The sequence below is a fragment of the Carassius gibelio genome, chromosome A14 (genome assembly GCF_023724105.1).
Source record: "Carassius gibelio isolate Cgi1373 ecotype wild population from Czech Republic chromosome A14, carGib1.2-hapl.c, whole genome shotgun sequence".
NCBI lineage: Eukaryota > Metazoa > Chordata > Actinopteri > Cypriniformes > Cyprinidae > Carassius > Carassius gibelio.
The window spans coordinates 25,321,993-25,348,242 of NC_068384.1; the positions used below are offsets into that span (position 1 = coordinate 25,321,993).

At 37.5% G+C, this 26,250-nt stretch overlaps 2 protein-coding genes across 5 annotated transcripts in view; one reads left to right on the forward strand and one right to left on the reverse strand.

Annotated features, from left to right (window-relative positions):
- Nucleotides 1-26,250, reverse strand: part of LOC128026946 (ligand-dependent nuclear receptor corepressor-like protein) — a 450,432-nt gene that overhangs the window by 16,123 nt on the left and 408,059 nt on the right. The gene's annotated exons all lie outside the window — the stretch shown is intronic.
- Nucleotides 3,739-25,982, forward strand: LOC128026952 (tight junction protein ZO-1-like). Of its 2 annotated transcripts, none has more exons than XM_052614255.1 (7): nucleotides 3,739-3,942; nucleotides 16,995-17,051; nucleotides 19,480-19,604; nucleotides 22,966-23,068; nucleotides 23,994-24,327; nucleotides 25,187-25,290; nucleotides 25,442-25,982. In XM_052614255.1, exons 1-7 carry the CDS (start codon nucleotides 3,937-3,939, stop codon nucleotides 25,649-25,651), a joined length of 939 nt encoding a protein of 312 aa, XP_052470215.1. In that variant the 5' UTR covers nucleotides 3,739-3,936; the 3' UTR covers nucleotides 25,652-25,982. The 2 variants fall into 2 exon arrangements, with proteins under 2 accessions (XP_052470215.1, XP_052470214.1); XM_052614254.1 differs by having other exon boundaries at nucleotides 3,748-3,942; nucleotides 25,184-25,290.

A 26,250-nucleotide genomic window follows, 5' to 3' on the forward strand; every position in this document is an offset into this window, starting at 1 on the left:
AGCGGAGGTTAGTCAAAAAAGTGTTTTAGTGACGTCATTACTACAGGAACTAGAGGGCTGTAGTCCAAACTGGTTGTTCGATGTAGGCAAATTCTGTTAAATAAAATATCTCGCTTGGCATTGAACTTTGAGCTTTAGAATTCTACAGATATTATTTATACTCTAACAACAACATTACACACTAACTAAAATAAAAAAAATGGGATCATGAAGAACGGGACCTTTTAACTGTTCTTGCTTTGTAAACTTGTGTGAGTTGAAGCATGTGATTCCATTAAGTGAGCGATCTAAAGTTAGCCATGTCACAGTGGAATGACAGGAAGTGAGTGATCCCTGACGTGATCTTTCAGGCACAAGTGTGACGTTGCCGGCGGTCTGGTCATCATCAGAGATTCCCTGTCTCTCCTTCTGATACCAGCTGAGATCCTAAAATAACTGCCTCCCAATGACTCCCCCTACACAAGATCCAGCACCCTTCAGGTGCAGCAGTCTTTAAACGATAGTTCAACCAAAAATGACATTTCTTTTGTCGTTTACCCTCATTTAATTCCAAACCTTTTTCACTTTTATGCAGTGCACTTTTCCATGGAGGACACAGCTTATAAAAGATATTAAATGTCCTTGAGGAATCAAGGCTACTATAGCAACATCATTTGCTATCATTCAGAAATTGTTCCTTTCTGTTGGATGCTTTTTATAGCCTCTGATTCCCTTTTTGTTAGTCATTTTCGGCCTTGGTGTCAAGATTTTACTTGCACTGTGAAAGTGTTTTTTACATTCCTACTGAACACAAAAATCCACTTGCATGCACGTTTTCTCCAGCCTATGTGAATGTCACCGCCAGAGGTCATTGAATGGAAATGAACTACAGCATCCATCCATCCATCCATACCATGTCCCCTTGGCTCCCGTGAAACCTGAGCCCTAATCATTACCTATGGGCTCTTTATAATACTGTAGAATCAGCAGCCTTCAGCTATATATAGCCTTTTCAATACAGTGGAGGCTTCACTGGTGTCACGTTTTTCCTGTTTTTCACCCCCAAAGAAGTCCTTAAGAGAATGTGGAAGATGTCAGTCTTACATGCTGCTTTAGGATCAGTTCATACTAACATAACCCTAAACATGTTACTGGTTTCCACACAGTAGTCTGGATTGTCTGTAGGATTGGGAATCATTCAAATTTTAGCTGTTCCAAATCCAATTCCTTTAAAAATTCCATATGTAAATGATTCCCTATTTAGATATAAAAGAATGAAGTCAAACAATTAGATATCAAACATATTTACCTTTTTGTAAAGCATTCTTTTGCCTATGGTTTTAACATAAATATCACAGCAAAAACATCTAGACTAACTAATATAGATTTCAAACATTTTTAAAGCCAGTCAGTAGTAAAATAAGAGCAAATGAAAATAGCACAAGTAAATACAACTGAACAGTTCAGGTGCTGAAATTGAAATCGAATTTAAAAAGGTTTCTCTTTATAAAAAATAAATAATAAAGATTCAGTTTACAAAAGTTATCCATTTCAGATTGGGGAATGATTTTTTTATTTTTATTTTTTTTATTCACTGATAAACATTAACAACACAGAAAGCAGCATGAATATTAGGCTGCCGTCACTTTAAGACCTAATGCACAGATCCAGTGTAATGTTACACATGTGTGTTCATCATCAGCTGTTTATGTTCACAAAACCAACTCAAAAAAATTTTTCCTTTTTTTTTTTCCAGCATCTTTTTTTTTTATGCAAAAGCAAATCCTTTTTGGGTGACCACTAAAACAGCAGATTGCTATAGCAAGTTTGCGTTTTTAGACCGTCTGCTGCTATATAAAAGCATCTTCTCCTATCAGTGTGGTTTCGAAGTGCAGACATTTTTCTGCATATCTACTACATTCAATGCTCTAGCATAGACATATGTCACAACGCTGCTGAGTAGCTTTCAGAACGAGGTGCAGCGAGCTGGCAGTATGGAGATAGCTGACAAAACGGATGTTTGCCAGATTGTCTCATGTTGCCAAACTGAGGAAGATGGTACTTCTGCACTGAACTCAATGTATGGCACATGAATCCATCTGAAATTCTGTGAAATTTGAATCTAATATGCAAACGTATTAATAACGAACAAAAACCTTAGGACATAACATTGCTTATGTTTAAGCAAACCTGACACAACCTGCATCCTACAAGCACAAAACTAGTTGGTTGGGCTTCAAATGGCAGAAATACCCGTTTATTCACCATTTGCCTCTATCAATAGATCACCTTCCACACAGCATTTGAAGAGCAATATACACGGTATATAAACCCTGGTCAGTGCACTCATTTTCTACTGATAGTAAAGAAGTCCCATGTTGTAGCTGTGCTAAACCGCGTGAAGGAGCGAGGAAAGGGAAATGTGTGTGGAATCTGTTGTCACTCTGGGCCTTGCATTCCAGCCTGACAGCCTGTCAAAAGAGCTACATGTGCCTACTGCGTTTCCAACATTTTTAGGGAGTTTAGAGGCAGGCATATACACAACGGGTTTCAAGTGTGATGGATCAAGCTTAGGTGCCACTAAAGCATTCTCCTGTTCTTGGTTCATCCACATTAAAGTCTTATTGTTTTATCTTCTAAACTTGAGTGTTATATGATGTACTGCCAAACTTATTCATTTATTAAAGGGATAGTTCACCGAAAAATTTTAATTGTCCCCTTATGTGATTTTCTTTCTTCTGTGGAACATTGAAGAAGATACTGATGTTTGATTCCCAGCATCCTTAAAAACATCCATAGTTTCTTCCATGAAACATGAAGCCATATAGGTTTGGAACGATATGAGGGTGGATAGATGACAATTTTGTTCAATTTTGGCTGTATGGTATTTTGAGATTTATATGGGAAAGAGATTCATTGTTTAACTTGGATTATGACTGACCAAATGCATGAACAACTACCTCAAAATTATATCTACACCTAAGAAATGAGAAAAAAACTATTACATTATGAAAACCTTTAGCAAAAGCATTGCATTTTCTTGCTGTAGGGCTGTGCACGTGACGTCATGCATTTTATAACAAGCATAATACAAATTTTATTTCGACAAATTACCTCAAACACCATACACAGCTTGTATACATATATATATGTATATATACACATGTATAACTAATATTAATTCTATATAGCCTATCAACACCGCACCACCGGCAGTAGTTGGTCCATTACCACCGCAGTGGTAAAAAACCACCCACCATCACAGCTCTTCTGTGCTCTGCTCCAGTATTTGCATTTACCTGCAGGCTTCATCACCAGTGGAGTACTAGAGGGATTTCAGAGTGTTGTCCTCCTCCTTTGGCATTGAAAGGGTTAACACCGATACAGCACTTTCTACTGCAGAATGAATCTGTGCTCCTTCTGAGCAGAGCCGTTCTACAGTGAAGCACTGCTGCAGCTCAGTACACACACTCTCTCGAACGGTGCCAGGCCACGGGGATTTACTTCAGCGTCTCACGTTTGGCATGAAGAGGTCGGCGAGCTTAAACTGTAACCCATGCAACTTTACTGGAAGTGTGCAAAGTACTATTTAAAAGCCCCTGGGCTGCTCTGCAAATCAATGTGGTCGGTGGATGCGCCTTATCTGTTTTCCGAAGTGATTGAACAGTAACTTGGTGTTCTCGGCTGGCCACTGCTGGATACATCGGGGAAGGGTTGGGACTCTCTTTTTTTGTCTGTACTTCTTTCTCCCTCCCTTCCCCCCTCTCTCTGCACTATCTTCCTCCCTCCCCCGCCTCGTGCCGATTGAATCGGGGATCCCGCTGTGATCAGCCAGGTTCAGTATGAGGGCTGGAGGCTTGCTGGAGTGCACACGGGATCTGCGGGACCCTAGTTTTGGACCATGCATGTGACTGAAGAAAGCTACAGATATGCTTCCAGCTCTTCTGAGATGATCTAATGGCTGTGAGTAACGTTCTTGTTGTTATTTTCATGATAATGTGGGATTGCTATCATAAGCAAGTAACTTGCATTCAAGCTGAACCCTCTTCGGCTCCGAAACGCTGAATGCAACACATTAAAACTTCTGGTATTGGTGTGTTTTAGGATCTTAATACTTCAGAGGAGTACAACAAGTGCTCCGGCAGTTGCGCAAATGGAGGGTAGACTCAAGCAAGCTGTTAGTTTTCATTTAGCTGCAGTGTTTGGCATGTCTTTAGCGCCGTAAATCTGCAGTGACGTTGCCATGGTGCGTCCCCACGTCCACTTGCTGTGAGCTTTCCTGCGCCTTCATTTGAATAGCTGGATCACATGCTCCTGGATTGGGGCTTTTAGCCATCGTCAGCACTTTGAGACGCATCTTTCTCCATTTCTGAAGTCATCAGTCATCAGCTCCTACGTGTTACGGACTGATGCCAGATCCAAAGGTGGTGTGTGTGTGTTTAAGAGAGACATTTGGATGTTTTTCCACCCTCATCTTCTTTTGGCTTCTAGTCAACATACGCAGTGTTCTTTGGGTGCATCTGTGTGCACTGTCCAATGCAGCTCCTGCTCTATCTGGCTTTGCTAACACTTAACCCTTGTTTGATTGTCACCTGATGATTTCTGTACGGTTTTCTGTCATTTTTTGGTAAAGTATGTTGCCAGTTACTAATTCACATTTAAATTTAACACAAGATCAAAACAGACCTGATCAACTTTCTTTAAAAGCGGATTATTCTTGGTTATATTTACCATGAATTATTAAAGGTATTTGCGTTATGGTAATTTATTTCGAATTTTATTGTAAGTTTTAGATCTATTTTTCAGTGTAAACTAATTTGCTTCATCAAGTTTTAATTCATAAATACTATGTTTTTGTTGAGTTGAACCACTTAGCATTTGAAAACCTAAACTAGCCCTGCCATGTCATGAAAAAGTAAAATTATCTGATATTTTATGACACTTATTGACCTTGACAGGCAGTTGTGAGGGTCTGCAGTGGAAATTTAATTTCCTATTTTTGGCCATGATGGAAAACAATAAAATTCACCAATCATTAATGGAAATGAGCCAATGGGGACCAATAACGATAAAAATACTGATATCAGCTGATACCGATGTGATTCCTAAGTATTGTGCATTCCTACTTTTCTGCTATTGTGAACACTATTTTCTTCTTGTTGCACTGAGAGAAAAGTAGTTCATTTCTCCACAAATTTGTGAATCAAAGCTCCTCTTTTTTTTCAGTGGCCAACATAGCATCTAATTTGGTACCGCTGTGTTCATTTCTGGATTAGCTCGATATCATCCCAGACCTGCACATATTTGCACCACTTCATTGAAATTCGCTAATAGCACTTGTCGACACCATGCATTAGCCTAATCCAGTTGCGTGTCTCCTGCCGTCTCCCCTGAACGTCATCTTCATGTCGTCCGCAACGCGGCCCTGCTAGTTCCCTGCATCTGAACCCGATGGCGACAACACAAGCTATTTTTAGATCCTCCTCCTTGGTTCCTCCGTTTTGCTCTCTCGATTTCACTCTCCTGTGGTGAAGGATAATGTGCTGCATATCCAGATTTAAAAAGATGCTGCATTCCTGCCTCTCAGTTCACACCAGCATAGTAATGACTGTTAGCAGTTAGGAAGAGCTTGACACTTACTATTCTCAATGCCTCAGTCACGCATTACAAAGAGGCCTCTTGGTGGTGAGCAAAGAATCACTCACACAACTCTGTCACATTTTGCACCCTAATGATGCAGATATCCTTAGCCGTTTTAATGGGGTGTTGTAATCTCAGGTGTTGGCGTTATCTCTGAAAGAGTCTCCAGAGTCGGACTATTAGAAGGCCAAATTTGAACTTGTGCAAGGATTTTTGCATGCCGCTTGCAAGCCAATTATTCCAGATCCAAGTTTTACCATTCTCCCTGTCAGATCGCCCCCATATAGTTGTCGTAACATAAAAACCACAGATATATACACCATCTGTGCATCTTCCTATAATTGACTTTTCCGAATTGATAACCCCTTCCACCCCTGTTCTGGATCATTAATTAAAATGACTTTGGTAGATTCCTGTTGGAATAGTTTGGCCCTTACCTCTAATTATGACTGTGTTCAGCTGTCCGATCCATCTGTGAGAGGGTCCATGGCTGCCCATGCCTCCAGATCTCTGACAGTATAGAGCATTGGCTGCCAGTCAAGCCAGTGTTCTTTCTGCACTATGAAGATTTGATTGACCAAGGTGTAGGTGAATGTGCACCCTGTCCTCCTGGGAACACAGATTTAGAATTACAATGTGTGCAAACAGTGGATGCATTTATCCAGTCTGATTTACACTACACTTATACAGGCACAGTGTCCTCTTTGAAAAAAATATGTAGGTTTCAAATTTACAATTTACAATGTGTCAATTACTAGACGTCCAAAACAGAAGTTCCTCTTCTGCTCATTAAAATTCCAATTAAACTTCCAGTGGGAATTTACCAATTCAGTTCTGATTTTAACAACCTGAAAATAATGCTTCAGTAATTAAATTTGGGTTTTTGGTAACACTATTTGTAGTTTTGTGTTCTTAGGCGATCAATTAAACCAGTTGTAATAGCAGCAGAAAGTCACCTCTTGGTATTTCGGCCTATTAAATTGTACATGTTCTCTACCATCATTTTGGGTGACAGTGATGTGTGTCTACACTGCTGACATGTTTACATGTTGAAGATTATCCACTTTACCTGCACAAAATAGACACTCCACTTCTTTTGGCTATAGAAAAGTGAATCCAAATCATCCCAGTGTGGCTGATGTGATTTTGGAGCACAAGTTAGTGCAGTAATGATTGATTTCGAGCCCAAGTCTGAGCAGTAGCAATTAATTTCGAGCCGAGACTGAGCAGTAGAGATTCATTTGGAGCGAGACTGAGCAGTAGAGATTCATTTGGAGCCGAGACTGAGCAGTAGAAATTCAGTTGGAGCCGAGACTGAGCAGTAGAAATTCAGTTGGAGCCGAGACGGAGCAGTAGAGATTCATTTGGAGCCCAAGTCTGCACTGTGGTGAATCATTTGGAGCCTGAGTCTGAGCATTAGCGAATCATTTGGAGCCAGAGTCTGTGGAGTAGTCAATAATTTGGAGCCCAGTTCTGAGCAATACCGAATCATTTGTAGCCCGATGATTAATGAGTAATGATTAACTTGGAGCCCGAGTCTGAGCAGTAATGATTCATTTGAAGCCAGAGTCTGCTCAGTAATGATTCATTTGAAGCCAGAGTCTGAGCAGTAATGATTCATTTGAAGCCAGAGTCTGAGCAGTAATGATTCATTTGAAGCCAGAGTCTGCGCAGTAATGATTGATTTGAAGCCAGAGTCTGCTCAGTAATGATTCATTTGAAGCCAGAGTCTGCTCAGTAATGATTCATTTGAAGCCAGAGTCTGCTCCGTAATGATTCATTTGAAGCCAGAGTCTGAGCAGTAATGATTCATTTGAAGCCAGAGTCTGCTCAGTAATGATTCATTTGAAGCCAGAGTCTGCTCAGTAATGATTCATTTGAAGCCAGAGTCTGCGCAGTAATGATTGATTTGAAGCCAGAGTCTGCTCAGTAATGATTCATTTGAAGCCAGAGTCTGCGCAGTAATGATTCATTTGAAGCCAGAGTCTGCGCAGTAATGATTGATTTGAAGCCAGAGTCTGCTCAGTAATGATTCATTTGAAGCCAGAGTCTGAGCAGTAATGATTCATTTGAAGCCAGAGTCTGAGCAGTAATGATTCATTTGAAGCCAGAGTCTGCGCAGTAATGATTCATTTGAAGCCAGAGTCTGCGCAGTAATGATTGATTTGAAGCAAGAGTCTGCTCAGTAATGATTCATTTGAAGCCAGAGTCTGAGCAGTAATGATTCATTTGAAGCCAGAGTCTGAGCAGTAATGATTCATTTGAAGCCAGAGTCTGCGCAGTAATGATTCATTTGAAGCCAGAGTCTGAGCAGTAATGATTCATTTGAAGCCAGAGTCTGCTCAGTAATGATTCATTTGAAGCCAGGGGGCCCTATTTTAACAATCTAAATGCAAAGTGTAAAGCGCACGGCGCAGGTGCACTCAGGGTATGTCCAGATACACTTTTGCTATTTTAACGACGGAAAAACAGTTGGCGCGCCCGAGCGCATGGTCAACTGGTTGTCCCTATTCTCTTAATGAGTAATGTTTTTTTTTGGGGGGGGGGGGGGGGGCGTAACGTGCAATAAACCAATCAGAGTCTCATCTTCCATTCCCTTTAACAGCCAGTTGCGCTCATGCCATGACGGATTTGCTATTTACACAGCGGAATTTGGCAAGGGCAAAGACCGAACGCGTCTCCGAGGTGATTAAATCAAATTCAGTCTTTATTTATATTAGGGCTGTGCAATTAATAAAAAAATGGTTAGATTTAGATTTTGGCCTCATGATTTTGAAAATGCAGTAATCGAGATAATATTATGCCCTCTTTTGCAGCGCTGCGCTTTCGTTCCTTCATAAAAGCCCAATTTCCGGTGCAAATAAGTAAAATTGTGTAACGTGACATTTTCAGAATGTGACGTGCTTGATTTATCGAAATATATTTATTCATGTTTTTAAAAGCATGAAAGAGAACTTGCGCTGCTCCTCAGAAAGAGATATTCTCTCACAGACTGAACAGAACACTGATATGTAAATTCATCTTTTAGCTCAAGGAGCCCACCTAAACGGTAAAATACACGCACAAATGTGTCAAAGTGCTGTGCTTGGTGATTATACATGTATACCTTTGTCGGTATTGTAATAAATGAACGTAAAGAGTTGAGAATGAAATACGCGTGTAACAGTCATTTGGATCTGTGCGAATCTTAAAGTGACAGCGGGCTATTTTTTATTTTGTGTTTCATTTTTCATTTCTGTAGTTGGCTGTACCACGCTACATGAACCAAAACTAGAGCCAAACTGAAATGAGACATTAATAATAAATAGTATTGTGAATAAATCAGTCCCTCCAGAAAAAATGTGATTATGCAATCGCATGATTTAATGCATAATCAGCCAAAAGCTGCATATTTATGCGGGGTCGCATTTTTTCAAATAGGCTGCTCTTTTGGCGCATAAATTGCAGATTTCAGAAAGCAAAATATGCGGGGCTAGCATGATTTCATAATCCATGTATTTTCGTTGCAAAAAACGTACATATATATTAGCAGAAAGTTGAAAAAGTAAAGTAAAGCACCATTTTCCCCCTATAGATACAGATGGTTGGTCTGGGAACGCCCCCAGGAACGCTCCATCACGTGATGTGAATTTAGCCCGTGGGGGAAAACATTGCCTTGGCAACAATTGAAATAAACGGAACAATCACGCCGAAGAGTTGCTGTGTCGTTTTCTGTACCTCCAATAAACTAACAAATTATGAATTGAAGTTCTACATCCTTCCTAATAAACATACAGAGCCGGAAAGGATTACAAAATGGCTACAAGCAATATATTGTGAGGATGATCAAGGGAAGTTGTGGAATCCCAAGACTAAGCATGTGTGTGTGCAGTCGGCATTTCATCACAGGCAGGCTATATTAACATCGTGTTCATTACTAAAGTTGTCAAAACAGTGTAAGGTTGTTTCAGAAAGTGGAATGCATATATAATTAGCCTCATCATTCTACCTGAAGCAAAACTATGTAACGTTAGCCTAGTGTCGAACATAAACCCACTTAAAAAAAGCATGTGGACACGTAACAACTTAGTTTTGTGTCAGAACTTTTACACTTTCATTCATAAATTCCCCCCGTCTGTGTTTGCGAAATGATTGAATAGCGGAATCCAGTCCAAAATAGAGCTTGCTGTATAAAGCAGAACGTCATGGAATTTGGCAATTTTTTAAGGAATACATCTATATTAGGGCTGTAAAATGAATCAAATATCAATATGGACTAGTGTATATGAATATTAAAGTTAAAAGAGACTACAATTGTTCTACGTGTCTCTGGGAATGAGTGCTAAATATGTGCATTTTGCCATTCAGATACACACGATGCTTGCAGTGTTTTCCCTCACGCCGACTCCACCCTCGCCACGCCCCCAGCTATGACTAGATGTGGACTGTTTCTATAGCCATGGGAACCGTGTGAAGTGACGTGAACATCATCTGCAAACCCCGCAGGGAAACCAGGGTGAAACTTGAAGTGCGCAAATTATTCTTATTTGCCAACAAAAATAAGCGCAGAAAAACGTGCGAAGCAGTTTCCCGATTTGTTACATGACAGTGGAGCCAAATTATATTGCGAGAACTAGCGAAAACTGCGGTTTGATGAAATAGAGAAAAAAAGGTAATTCCCCCAACACCCCCTTCTCACTAGGCTACTAACACTGTTGTAGTTTCATTCAGAAGTTAATGAAACTTTACAGTTGTAAGATTGCACTTTTTTTCTTACAGAACAGTAGCAAAAACTTACAGTTGTAATTATATTAGTAGTATGTAAAATAATTTACGTTGCAGTAAGAGATTGCAACTTAAATATTCTGTGATTTAGTATGCTCGCTTATCATAGGAAGTAATAAGAAATTACTCTTTACAATAAGGTAGTAGCCTAGTGAGAAAAAGGTGTTGGGGAAATCACCTTTTTTACTCTTTTTCATCAAACCGCAGTTTTTGCAAGTTCACGCAATTTCACCGCATAAAATTGAAAAAATATCACGCATATTCCATCGCATTTTTTAAGAAAACGAGCCGCAAAATCAAGGATTTTTGCCCGCAACAATCACAAAAAAAAATCAGCATTTTTCTGGAGGGACTGATAAATGAAATAATCATACTACTTGAGACTTGCATTAAAAAAATCAAATAATGCACAGTTTGATTCATTTGTATCTTTTGTAGTATTTGTCCTTTTGCTTTTTTTGTTACTGACAGTTTAATTATTTTCAATAATTTTGAGGACTTTTTGTTTGTTTGTTTGTTTGCAATTCCGTTGGTCGCTACAATGTAGATGTCATAACAACCTTATATAAAGGAAATGCGGATTTGATATGTATCACTATCTTTAAATAAATCACTCATATAAAGTTTTGGTCATATGGCCCCCTCATAATAGTGTTAAATACTCGTGATTACAATATTGAACAAAATAATCGTGCTTATGATTTTTGCCATAATCAAGCAGCCCTAATTTATATTGTAAGCTGTTGTCTTGTTCATCACAATTAACACTTTGGTTACAAGGCAAACAACAAATCTTATGTGAATGCTTTAGAAACACCCCAAAATGTTCAAAGTGGTGTCATCTTCAGCAAATAACTTGTTTCGTAACCTTGTCATCACGACTTTCCTCAGATGAGCAATTCACTACTTGAGCAGGTTGATGAATTGATGCAATGAAGTTTTATCTCTAGCGTGGGAATCTCTTGATTGAGGAAATCTGTCAAAATGAATCTGGAGCCCACTGGGCTCTCATACGTTTCAAGCGGCAGGACGGTTGTTACAGTGATTCCCTTCATGAAGGAATCCTTTTATGACACGTATGACATGAGGCAGTTTTATTACTGCCTATGGGCATCCTGAAATTTCTGTCATGTTTCATTTTTGACAGTACATGGAGTAAAAGTGAAGGTCGCCTGTGCTCCATACATACTTGCTGGTTGTTTTATAGTATGGTGAGAAACTGTAAAATCAAAAACTTCTCACAGCAGGAGGTCATCAGCTTGAGATCATTTATTTTTTGGCCTTATAGAGACCGCTGATCAGTCATCCCAAAGCGATTATCAGCCGATAGTGATTGCCGGTAGCCGATTAATTGGAGCACCCCTATTAATTACACACCCTCATGTTGTTCCAAACACGTAAGATCTACGTTAATCTTCGGAGCACAAATTAAGATATGTTTGACGAAATGCAACGCAGCTGCACTTTTCCCAGTCCCAGAAATTACGCTTTCTCCTGAACATAAACATTGCTGATTATGTTAATTACATTCTAGAGAACGCGCGCATATGCGTCATACATTACAGAAATATCGTAATTTGCGTTCCGAAGATTTTACGGGTTTGGAACGACATTAGGGTGAGTAATTAATGACAAAAGTTTGATTTTGGGGTGAGTTAATTCTTTAATTATTAGCTACTATTACTTACATTATCTTTATTATCTCATATTCTACTGTCAGGACATAATGACAGGTTTAATAAATATGTAAAAAATACATTTTTACAAAAAGTTAGCTACTGCAGCTTTAATGCAGAGTTAATGAGTATAGTTTTTTTTTTTTCATTGCAGTGCATTCTGGGATTGCATTCTCTGTGAAAAAAGAAAAAGAAAATAGGCTGTTCAAACCAGAAGCGCTACTATTTCAGTAGTTACATGTTAATATGTTTCTAAGCTAAATGCTAAAATATATTTATATACATATTTACTGAGTTTGTCATAGTGCATAATGAAAGTGCATTCACTACGACGAATACCTGTGATGTTGTCTAAAACAAGAACAAAAACGCCCCTCTCCCCCCAATTTTTTTCCTAAAGGACTATCCCTTTGAATGCTTGCATAGAGTATATAATGCCTGTTTGAAAAGACAAATAAACCGTTCATGTTAATGATCTTTCAAGGACCTTCACTTGCGGTATTACAGTCGCTCTTGAGGCTTAGACTCGCTGGATTATAGTCTCCCTGTGCTGTTTGGTTTTTCTTGTACAGAAGATTTCCATGATTCAGCCTGTTGTTCCATAGAGTGACTGTCTAATGCCCCGGCCGGCAGATCTCACAGATCTCGAGTGCGCTCGTTCAGCGCAAGTAGCATTAGTTACAGAACACTTGGAATTGGCCATCTCTGGTGGATGCACTGAACGTTTACACTTTTTAACATTCAACAAGGGACAGAGGAAGAGATTGTACAAGAAACGGATGGAATTTCACATCCACTTCCTCCCATGTGATGAAATGGGCTTGTTAGGGGATGAACGCAGCGATGTGGAGTCACTGACTGAATCAGAGTGATGTCCCAGTTCACTAAAGGAGCTGTTGTGCTCACAGGGACTCAGGTTCGATTCTTGCATATTTCAGGGGCTGATATGAAATCTCTCTTGTAGATGTCTCTGCTCAACTAGCTTTTTTTAATCCTTGTATCATTTTGAAGGATTACTCTAGATCTTGGCTTGAGTTGAGTCACATTCAGTTGCAGTGATCTGCTGCATTGCAGGCTCATGGATTAAAGCGTTGATTGCATTGCTTTAAAACTTAAAGTATATTGGATTCAAGGTTTACTTTTTCATCAGTTCATGCATTCCTTTCAAATCTTGTCTAATTTTTAAAACCCATGTCTCATGCACATTTTGATTGGAAAATTAGCACCATTTATTTGATTGAATAAAATAAATTGTGTAATATTATTACAATATGAGATGCAGGATAAGTTAATAGCACCGATCGATCCCAGCAGCTCTTCATTGCCATGCAGGGCACAGGTGAAGGGTTAAGCTTGCGTTAATCGTCCCCTAGGTCAGCACATTTCCCACAATTCTCTCTCTCTTCTCACTCTCTATTATTTCTTCCTCTGGGTTTTATATGAACTCTTATATTAATTAATTTATATAATGTATGCATTCAGAGAGCAATATGGTGAGGAACTTCAGATCTTCCAGAAGGAAACTGCATATTCAACCAGTCCCGATAGAGACTACAGATATGGCTGGTGTGTAAACGCCACAAAAAGATTCAGTTTGGTCAGATTCATGTGCAAGTCGAACTAAAACTGCTTGATCTTCAGAATTCATTGATGGGCGCTTTATAAAACACGGTTGGGATCAAAGTGCAGTCGAGTTACAGTCGTTTTTTAGCCTTGGCAAGAGACCGATAACCATAACTCTTTCTGTCAGGGCATAGTGGATCGGTTTAACTATCTCTGCACTAACTAGATGTGTGTGGATTGAGACGGGCCCGATGTGAAGAGAACTCAGAGCCGTGAAGCAGACGAGACCTGAGTTATTATCTGCGAGGTCAAAGGCAGCAGACGGATGGACAGAGACTTGATCTCTCAGCTCGTGAAGATGTGACACGGGGACGTCATTTATCTTTCCTCTTTCACCGCAGGGTCAGGAGCCGATTGTTCAGGCGGCACACTAAAGACCATCAACCTCTCATCACGGTTTCCATTTGTTACAAAAACCTGTATTACTGTAAATTGTATACAGTGTTGTTGTTATTCTTAAAACTCATTAAAATAAGTTAATTAAAATAAAGCTGATACTCAACTGAAGTGTGTGTGTGTGTGTGTGTGTGTGTGTGTGTGTATGTATGTATATATATATATATATATATATATATATATATATATATATATATATATATATATATATATATATATATATATAATACATTGTTCAAGTAAAATTGTGAGTGAATAAGTAGCTATTTTTATATAATGGGAATTGTTTCGTATTAGAATATTACTATTAATTTTAGAAAATGTTTTTTCACTTAATTTTTTGTTGTACATTTAGTTCATTTATCTAGATTTTTGGTATATACAAGTTGTAGTTAAATAACAATCGTTTTAAGTCTAATTGGAATCAGTTGACATTAAAATGTATTATTATGATTATTACTCTTTTTAACTTTGTGTCAATATGACTTATTTACACCAGAGTTCATTTTGACAGGCATTTTTGATTTAATATTTTTATTTCGAGATGAAAGAGCACTTCTATCGACACGATTCCACCTGTCCTGCCTTCGCTAACTTTAAGTAAAATGTCAACGAATTGTGACTCCCAAACAGCACATCTGGTCACCTTATCCCCTTCGCTAGTTCACGTTTTGGTAGCCTATCCATCCACTGCGGCTGCCATACTGAGACTAGATATGCAAACTCCCGTCATCCGATTGCAATCCAATGAAAGGGACACATGTTTTCAAAGACAAGACAGTAGCCTATAGGATTTTTTTGGAATGTCCGGTAGTCCTCAAATAACATTCTAGTCCCGTCTTGTTAACAAAGATGCGGCATAAATTTTGACATAGTTTTTAACATCAAATATTAGTTTTAGCTCGTCAATGTCTCGTCTTAGTCATAGAAAAGATGTTTGTTAACGAACATTTTTCATCTTCATCTTCATTGACAAAATGAACACCGATTTAAACTCATTTTTTTTCTTCCCAAAACATACAGTAAATAAACATTCTTGTAAGTTTAGGTATTGCTGGGCGGTAACCAGTCAATACTGAATACCGCTGTTTATTTTTCTTATATTCATTTTTAAAACACTGCAAGGGTTTTTCAACCTTTTAGGACATGTGCCTCCCAACCAACACCCTTCACCCCCAAATTTTAACATCACATAAAAGCAAATATCCATTAAATCTGCGAACAACTTTTCTTTTGCTGTTTTTGATTAACATTATTTACATAAGAAATGCAGGGATCCATATAAATATACTGATTTACATTTGATATTTTATTTTCTGTTTACATTCACTTAAAACAACCGACAGAGCTTACAAGGATACTTGTCAAGACAGCCATTGGTATTCACCTGCTGTCTGAGAAGGCTATCTGTTTGTGCACTTGCACGCTCCACAGTTTGAAAACCCCTGGTTTAAACAAGGTTAAACAACAGCGACTTCAGCACTATATTCAGCGACTTTCAGACCCTTTTAGTGTCTTTTTTCCATAGAGTATATGTACTGACAAACTTAGTGACTTTTTTGGAAAAACCTTAGCTATGGTTCAGTTGGAAGATGTCGTCAGTGCTGCCCCACGATTGCCAAGTGTTTCTTCTCTCGTCGTCTGTTTTGTGCAGCAAGCATCAGAGAAGCAGCTCATTCAGTTGACCATACCACAGCAGATTCATCAGTAAATGTTGCTTACTGACTGTTTTGGAATTATTACTCAGATGCAGGCAGTGCACTGCATGAGACAAAAAAGTAATCAAAACCACCACATAGCGGCTCTTTAGTGTAGATGCATGTTGATTTTATCAGATGATGTCGCGATTATGAATGAGAGTTACTCCTGGAATCTTTCTACAATATTCACTCATCATGACAGTAAAATATAGCATGCCATGTCAATCCACTGCAGTATTTCCTCGCTCAATCAGTGGGAAATCATGCATGAAAACAAATACCGACAAATACCGTAATTTTTTGTGGTCATACCGCCCAGCATTAAGTTTAGGGTTGAAGTTTTAACAAATTTTCAGGTCTTTTTGATCACATGACAGATTTAGTCTTTAGTGAAATTAAGAATCTTGTATGATGAGAGAGTGAAAAATCGCTATAATAGATGAGAGAGAGAGAGTGTGTGTGTGTGTGTGTGAGAAGTGGTGGATATCCTGCCAGGTTCTGTCACCGCTGACATTCTTCATCCTTCATGGATTTCCTCACTTGAGGTCTTGCCACAGGCGTGATTGAGTGGGCGGCACAGTTTCTAGAGCTACAACCCAGAGTCCTTCATGCTTACAGTTTAAACCATGAACTCGCATCTAACCCTCCGCTTCACTCTGCTGCTGTTTATTTTCCAGTAACAAACATTATCGCATGCATACAGATACATGTGATTAGATTGGGGCCGTTTTTCCCCAGTGATCTTATGATCCATTTGGTGCGGCGTTGGCGTTGTTGCTGTGACTGTGCGAATCTGCTATTCGTGGCCACTGCATTGCAGAAGCCATGGAGAAATAAATGAATAAATCAGTGTTTGAGCACCTCAGGTGGCTTCGGTGGATATCAGCAGAGACGTTTTCCCAGTCCTTTCTTCTCCTCAAGCCTATAGCATGAGATTGCACCACTTTCGTTGTTTCCTTGTCTGTTACATAACATGTAGGAAGATCATCTACACACTACGGAGGATTTCCGAATGCTTCTACGGATGTTAAGTGCTGAGACTCCTTCAAAGACGTTTGTGAATGTGTGTGTAACCCGCTTGGTTTTAATGAATGCATTCACATCCTTTAGGCCACGTGGGAATGCAACCAATTAAACTTGTTGATGGTAATCTAACGATTTGTGTGTTTCTCTATTAATCTCTTTCTTTCTGTTTTTTTTCTTTCTCTCAATACAGAGTGCAGCAATGGAGGAGACCGTGATATGGGAACAGCACACTGTAACTCTACACAGGGTGAGAATTTAATCATCTCTCTTGATTTGTGTCTGGAATCCCAGTATAAACACTTGTTTGTTTGATTTGTGTAACATCTCGAACCGTCGAATCATTCAGATGATATTGTCTTGTTTTACTTGTGAGTAATTCTCTTGGTAATCTTATATAATTTATAATAAAATGTGTTGTATTGTGTTCCATCAACAGATTTTTGTTTTAAAGACCTCATGAAATGCAAACTCTGATTAGTAAAAGACTTTGTTAAAGAGTTACCGTTTGGCTAAAAAAAAAAAAGCTTCTAGAAAAACTTATTTCAATAGGAAATTCCCTTAAAACAGGAAACAAACCACTCTTCAAACATATTTACAGGATCTTTATGCATAATTAGGAACAAGACAAAATACACTTTTGTAAGAATTATGAAAAATCTTGCTTCTCAGGTACATTTATATTGTGCGGTTATTTAGAAGATTTTAATTTGTAATATTTAGGGTTAGACCATAATGAAAGCTGCTGAATGCATTTTGAAGAAAAGCCAAAAATATCTATGAAGGCACACAGATAATTTCAATAGGAAATATATCAAAACAAAGAAACTACTTAAACACTTTAATGGGGTCTTTCAGTAAGAACAAGGGAAGAAAATCTGCCAACTGAACAAGACGAACAAACAGAAAACCACATTGTTGGGAGAAGACTTTATCACATAGATTTTAATAGGATAATCTTGTACCATATTGACATTTAAAATACAAAGAGAACGAAAAAATTTCATTCATTGTTATTAACAACATGAAGTGTATTGAACATAAATATTTCCCAAACTGGCATCTGTAAAGAAACTACAGGGAGTTCGTAAGTTGAACGAAAAGTCAATAATTCATTAAAAACATAAAGAATGTCAAATTTAAAACAAACAACAATCAAAATGGAACACTTAATAAAAAACATTGAATATTCTGTTTGTTTAACGACATGTCATGTGACAATTAACCAATATCTAAGAGCAGAGACCATGCAAATGTGTTACTCAGTTATTGATTTGTTCATATATTAGAATATATTAGGTGGAAGAGGTCTGTATGGGAATCTCCGCTTTACATGTAAATAAGAAATCAAATGATTTTGTGTTTTAATGTGTTGGAAAGACAAAACCTTGTCTATGACAAAGAATAATAAATAATCATGTAAAAAGGTAACTGTAGTCTGATTACGTGTATTTTAAAATGCAGTGTACTCTTTTTAATTACGACTACTTTATTTTTGGAATCTGATAACATGATAGCGATCCAGGACAGTCCTCCTCAAAACGGCAAGAAAAAAACACTCGTCAAACACTTTTATGAGCTCTTTTAACAAGACCAAGACAGTTATGTTCAAATAAACAAACATTTGCAATTTAGGTAAAATTTTGGAATTTTCACGGGACAACAGAGCAAACATTTTTTATGTTACATTATTAGGTTACACCCTAATAAAAGTTACTAAATATGTTTTGGGGAGTGTTGAGTCACTTTTTTCATGGACGTGACATGATGTCGCAACACACAATAAAAGGTATCTTTTTCATGTTAATCAGAGTTTTTGTCCTAACTATCCGCGACAACAACACGCAAAATTTCTAATTTACAAATGGTTTCTATTTCTGCGACGTCACGGCTGAAACAACATAACAAACTATGACAATGATGATCTCTGGTACTGATTATGTGCTTTATTCAAAGTTTTAAATGTGTCCAATGTGTGTTTGAAGATCATATTACGAGACATTTATAGCCATATTGAAAGCAACAACAGATAGTTTACCTCAGATCCTGAAAATAAATGAAAGCAAATATGTACGTTAAAACTTGGTGCGAACCAACGAGTGTATTTTATAACAGAGATGCTATCAGTCACTCAGTGTGTACATTTAAAGATGTTAAAAAGGTTTTAACCTTGTCCATGTTGTTGCGAGTGCAGTGCACTTCCCTGAGAGACCCCGCCTACACATGCTTTTGATTGGCTGTGATATTTGCTTGATTCTATTGCGTGGCGTCTAATGTGGACGCCAAAATTGCTTGTCGCTGGATTCTTGTCGTCTAGGACACAGTGTTATCATGGTGTCATTTCAAACAGCAACACATTACTGTATAATACCTATTAATTCACATTACCTGTTAGCTGTCACTGTTAAAGTTGTTTAAGTGATTGGTTTAAGCACTGTTGCTGACTTGAGGTCCGTATTGTTTTTCTCTTCTTTATATCTGTGATAGGATCTCTCTATCTCTCCGCCCTTCTCTAGCCCTCTCCCTGTATCTCTCTGACCATCACATCCCCTCATTTATCTTCCTCCTCTTCTCGTCCCATATCTCCCCTCTTATCTTTCCAGTCTCTCTCTCGGCTGTTTTGAATGTTTTGGTTTCCCCCTCGTCTGTTTGTTAACATGTGGTTGTGTGTCTCGCAGGCTCCGGGGTTTGGCTTCGGGATCGCTATCTCAGGCGGGAGGGATAACCCTCACTTTCAGAGCGGGGAGACGTCCATCGTCATTTCGGATGTGCTGAAGGGAGGCCCAGCTGAGGGCCTGCTGCAGTAAGACTCATCTCTGACCCTCTTTACCATGAGAAAGCCAATTCAGTTCCAGTTTAACTCCAACATTTGAGTTGAATTGAATACTTTTTGATAAAATCGAATGAAATACTGTTAATATCATGATTGCTGAAAGTGTTGTTTGTATTAAAATATACATTTTATGAATTACCCTCATAGGTGTTAAGGGTTATTTCTAGGCATGCACCGAATTTTCGGCAACTGAATGAGCCAACAATAATTTGAATAAGTGAAAAGACTGAATCAATTTACTAACGCAAACAATATCTAACGCGATCAAATAGAGGCGTGCACAAATGTAGCTAACATGACAGCAGTGTGGAAGCATTTACAACTGTCTGAGAAAGACGCAAAAACTATTCGAAGCACCGACAGAGAGAGACGTGTTTACTGCATCGCATGTCTCGGAAAGAGAAGAGGAAGGGGTGGTGACTGTATGATGATTGAAATCACAAAATTGCCTTGTACAATTAGTAAATAACTGCAGAATGTTGTTTTCTAATGCACGCACAAATTGCATTTATTCTGACAGCGGTACATGAGCTCGCGGCGCCAGGGTTTGAAGTCCAAAACACAAGGGAAATCTGTGCTGAAACTGTTACTCGTCAACTGCTCAGTAACATTTTTATGAATTTTGACAGGGATGTCACAGTGTGATACGTGCAACAAACATCTTCCCAGATTCTTAATTAGAATCATTTATAAATCTGCTGTTGTCAACAAAAAGAAGCACTGAGGTCTGATTTCTGCCAAAATAAAAGCTCAAACATTATAAATATTAATATTTTTACTAACTTATTCATTTTAAGTTAAATTGTGCTTTGTTGGTATAATGTTTGCTAGAATGTTAAAAACGTGCATAGTTTTAAATTGTTGTTTTGTAATTGATTTTATCTTTGAAAAGCAAGACAAAACAGTAAAAAGCTAAATTTGGGTATTTCATTTATGCAAAGGTGAAAAAAACAAAAAAATACATGGGGAAAAAACGTGAAAGAAATCTACATCTCAGTGCATCCCTAGTAATTTCCCAAAATATTTGAAAATATTTTCCATGTATAAGGTTATTTATGGAATTCGTAATGAAAACATGGAATTACAGAAGTCCAAATTTAATGCATTTTTCACTAGTGCTCCCAGATTAATCATTTATTATAATGTATGGAAATAATCTGTATTAATTAGAAAAGTGCAAATGAAATGCATTTTCACTAGTGCTCTTAAAATATATTACATTTTTTTTTATCAAAAACCATTATTGAATTATGAAAGTGCAAATTAAAAGCATTTTCATTAGTGCTCTCAATTTGTAATTTTTTTTTTTTATGTTATCAAATACATTTGATTAAATTAGAAAAGTGCATATTAAAAGTATTTTCACTAGTGCTCTCAGACTATTCGTTTATTTAATTGTGTATTGAAAACATTTAGTATTAAACTAGAAAATTGTGAATTAAAAGCATTTTCTCTGCTGGTCTCAATTAAATGCATTTTTAATTAGAGCTGAAACAACGAATCGATTTAATCGATTAAAATCGATTATTAAAATAGTTGTCAACTAATTTAGTAATCGATTCGTCGCTAAATAAATTTTATTTGCCATAAGCGGCTCATTTCGTGCATATTTCAAATCTGCGGTGACCAAAGTGTGGCAGTAATGAGCCACCGGAGGTTTTACTCAGCCAGTACAGCAGGTGAAGTAGCGAATAGCCAATAGCTGGCCTCGTTTTATGTCACGTGCTTCCCGAACAGCGTCTCTGCAGCATTCAGCGGGAAGTGGGAGTACTTTACTTTGAGCCTTTAAAATGAAGAGTAACCTGTAAACTCTGCACTACTGAACTGTTTAAGGGGCCGTTCACATATCGTGTCTTTTGCGTGCTCAAGTTCGTTATTTCCTATGTAGGCGCGCAGTATGCATGCTCATAATGGAAGCGACGCGGTCGCGACACGCACGCGGTGCGATGCGCCCGTTTTTCCAGGCGCGTCCACACCGCATCCATTTATCCTTTGCTGAAATTTCCGGGTCTTCATGGAGAGGGCACGTCATGGAGAGAGCACGTCATGGTTGCTTAGCAAAGGCAGACGCCTCAGGGGCGCTTCTGCCCGAGCACTTTGGAAAGAAGGAGAAAGCGGCGCGACTAGCGTTTTCCACGCGTTTTTAGGTGCGATATGTGAACGGCCCCTAAGAATTTTATTTGTGCAGATTCTCCAGTACAAGGTTGTTTGCAAATGTTTAGTCGTAAAAGCTGATAACATTGCTTTTTAACAGTTAACATTTAAAGCTTTACAAACATGTTATGTGATCAGTTTGTCGTTTACCAGTTCATAATTCAGACTTGCAGCCTAATTATGACTGAATGAGAGAGGTAAATGTTTGAGTATATTTAGAATGCACTTCTTTTCTAAGTATTCACTGCTCTTTTTCACACAGCAGGTTTTTTGTGTGTGTCCCAATTTTTTTTTTCTGGACAACCTTCTGATGGATTTTACTTCCATTCAGGTTTCATGCCATTGGCACTTTTTTTCGAAGGATTGTTTACAATTTCACAGCATAAGCTATAAAGCTTTTTCCCAGTAAATAATAAAATACAATGCACTGAAATTTTATTCTGTTTTATCCTTATACTTCGTGAAAATATGTTCTCAAAGATTCCTTAAGCTTTGTTTGGGATGTTAAACTACTTTAGGAGCTCTAAGGACTGCCATGGTGAAAACAATATTTGAAATCTCCTTGTGAATTTTGCTAGAGTATCGATCAGTGTTTTGATTGCAGAAGAGTTCGACAAAGGATTACTAACATAATAAAACAACTCCAGGTATATTTTTGATGAGGATATGACAATGCAAAATGGTTAAAATCTCTTAAAAATCTATGCTGAATGATAAAGACCCTTTATTAATAATTTACTTGGGGAAAAAATGGAAAAAACTAAAATATAAGTACATAAACCGATTAATCGATTAATCGTAAAAATAATCGACAGATTAATCGATTATCAAAATAATCGTTAGTTGCAGCCCTATTTTTAATAGTCATCCAGACTTGTAACCCCACTGTTTATATATTTTAAGTAAATTTATTACATTTATTTATCTATTTCCCAGAATGCTCTAATTACGCAAGAAATTGTAATAATTTTATTATATAATATATCATCATATTATATAATATTTCTTCTTTTGTTTTATTAAATAAGCTGAAACTGCTCTTCACCCTGATGGAGTTTCTTAGCATGTAAACGCATGAGCGCACAGGTCTGCTGATCAAGCTTTGCTCTATCTTGCGCTGAGATCAGTTGGAGTGGCACTTTTGCTTACTGCTTTCTGCCCTCTTTGCCCCCGGCAGGGAGAATGACAGAGTGGTGATGGTCAACGCCGTCTCCATGGATAACGTGGATCATGCGTATGCAGTGCAGCAACTTCGGAAAAGTGGGAAGAATGCAAAAATAGTATGTAGGCCCTTTTTATTTCTTCTTTTACTCTAGCTTCTTGCATTAAGCCACAGATTCACCATGGGAGAGTAATATTGCTATGTCAAATTAGCATAAGACTGCATAAAAGCATACAAGGTCATTTACATAGGATGGAAATTATATGTATATATATAGAGAGAGAGAGAGATAGAGAGAGAGAGGGAGGTTTTCAAATTTGCCTTGGAGTTTTTAGCTATTTATATAATTAGTACTTTATTTAATCATTTGTGTTAAATTAGGAAAGTGCAGACTGAAAATATTTTCACTAGTGATCATTTACATTTATATTTAGTCATTTAGCAGATACTTTTATCTAAAGCAACTTATACTTATTTATTTATACGTTTAGTTTAGTAAAGAATTAGTGTAAATTAAAAGACCCACTTCTATTTATTTTGTACTAAAATCCATAACAGAATTAGTTTAGAGAAACATTAGAGATGATAAATATGATATATATATATTATTTATTTTTTTTTACAAAATGTTATTTGTCATTTTGTTTAAATTTAAAGTTAAATTAGGAAAACACAAGAAACAAATATTTATTTTTAACATTTATATTAAATTGGAAAATTAAAATACCTACTTTTGTTTTTTTATTTTGCAAGAGAATGTTTTTAGAGACATATTAAAGAAAAAAAAATATGGCCAAAAAGTTTCTCTAGTATTCGCAGACTATATTTACTTACTTTATTTTGATTTATTTATTTAGGAATTTTTAAATTTGTAAACATATGTGTTAAATTAGGAAAATGCCTTAAGTAAAATCAAAATACCCACTTTAATTGATTTGTTTTGTACTAAAATCCCATAAGAGAACGTTTTAGACAGATTTAAAAAGTGTGCCCAAAAACTGAGATTGTTGCGAATAATCCGGTCTGTTTCTCGCTCTATCCAGACCATCAGGAGAAAGAGGAAGGTGCAGATCCCCATGGGGCGGCCGGGTGAACGCGAGACCATGTCTGAGCACGACGAGGACGACGACAGCTATGAAGACGAGATCTACGAGTCCCGGAGCGCACGGAGCGGGCCGAGTGCCTACAGCGGGGGCGGAGCCACGGGCCGGAGGAGCAGCAGGGGTGACCGGCTGGGCGGGAGGAGGGACCGAGACAGAGAGCGCAGCGGCTCCAGAGAGAGGAGTCAGTCCCCACGCTCGGACCGCCACTCTGTGTCCTCCAACCTCCCCCCACGCCCAGCCAAGGTCACCCTCATCAAGTCCCGCAAGAACGAAGGTGAACATGGCGCTTCGACCCTGCCAACAGGTGTCGCCCAGTCACTCTGTCTTACGAATTATAACACGCTTGTTTCCAAGCTGATTCACATCACTAAAAGCTCATTCTCACCATGAATACTAACTAAAGCAACCACACCAACTGATGATAATGTTCTGGTTATTATAAACTATTATGTCACCTGACACTTTAATACTAAATAGAATATATATAATAGTATATATTTAGGAAGAAATATGATCCATTTATAAATAAAATATATTTATATACTATATGAATATAAATATATACATGTACATATTTAAAATATATATATATTGTATGTGTGTATTAATACATGCATAATAAATATACATATTATATATTATATGCAATTAATCGTTTGACAGCACTATAAATTAACAAAATCTGTGATGCATTTAAGTTCACGCTTTTCAAATTTAATATAAACGTTTTCAGTATAAATAATATAGTATAGTAAGTCTGATATAATTTATATAAGTTGAATCAAAAGTTGATTTGAATAATCACAAAAAAATTGATAAAAATATTTGTTTTAATTTAGGAAAGTGCGAACTAATTATTCACTCGTACGGTGAACTTTGCAATGATTTCTTGTTATAATCGCCGTCCTTGATGTGAACAGGCCTTAACATGACGTGACAAGTTTCCTGCTGGTTTGAGTGTAAATGATGCACAAAATAACTTCATCACGTCCAGTCAGAACATATAGCTGCCGTTTATCATTTAGACCCAATGACATTTTGCTGTATGCAGGTTTACGTCGGACAAAAAGCGTCTTTATAGCTAACAAATGCTAACATTGTGTATGTGTTTCTGCGGTTTACTCTGTAAGCAGAATACGGGCTTCGCCTGGCCAGCCACATCTTCGTAAAGGACATTTCCCCCGAGAGCCTGGCAGCCCGAGACGGAAACATACAGGAGGGAGACGTAGTGCTCAAGGTAAGAGAAATGAGAATCTGTAGGGGAGGAGAGAGGAGAGAGTGTAAAGTGATGAGCGTGACTCAAGTGACGGATTTAGTCACGATTTATGAACGAATGCAGACTTTTGCTAATGGAGATGTATGATGTTGACATCATACTCTTCATCTAGATTAATGGCACGGTGACTGAGAATCTGTCCCTGATCGATGCTAAGAAGCTGATCGAGAGGTCAAAGGGCAAGCTGAAGATGGTGGTGCAGAGAGACGAGAGGGCGACCCTGCTCAATATCCCAGACATGGATGACAGCATACCTTCAGCCAATGCCTCTGACAGAGATGGTGAGAGAGTCTCTGTACAGCACACATCAAAATGGGTTTGATTCGTTCTGTGCAATTATACCTTCAAGTGGGGCTTTTAAATATTTAGTGGAAACTGAATGTAATTCATGAATGTAATTCTGTAAACACTGTAATTCTTTAACTACTTAATAATTAAATTAAATTGAATAAATAAATAAAAATTAATTAATTCACGAAGCTGTTGACTGGTTTTGCTTAGTAAACTGAAAATCTTTTTTTTTTTTTTTTTTGAATAGCAGCTTATGCATTTGGATTAAAATTTGTTTTATCAGTATCATAAAAAGCAAGCTAATTGTGTGGCATTATTTTTTTTCTCATTGAAAATATATATATATATATATATTGTAGTATTTTTTTCTATACCAGTAGTGCTTTTGTTTTTATATTATTTAAATTGTATTTACCTTTTTTTTGACAATTTTTGTTTTTTCTTGTTAACTAAAATTTTAACTTGTAACAATCATTAAAAACAAAGCTAAAATAAAATACAATATAAATATAATAAATTATAAATATGAGAGAACTTGAACAAACTTTTAAAAATGGCTTGGCAGCTAATTGAAATAAAGTTTAAGTTGACTAAAACTAAAATGAACTATTAATAAACTACTATACTTGA

Excerpts from the sequence above, each read along its gene's own strand:
- LOC128026952 (XM_052614254.1), top strand. Across the intron at positions 19,605-22,965 it reads CCAGCTGAGGGCCTGCTGCA|GGAGAATGACAGAGTGGTGA; the intron begins GTAAGACTCATC and ends TGCCCCCGGCAG. Across the intron at positions 24,328-25,183 it reads CAAGTCCCGCAAGAACGAAG|CAGAATACGGGCTTCGCCTG; the intron begins GTGAACATGGCG and ends TTACTCTGTAAG.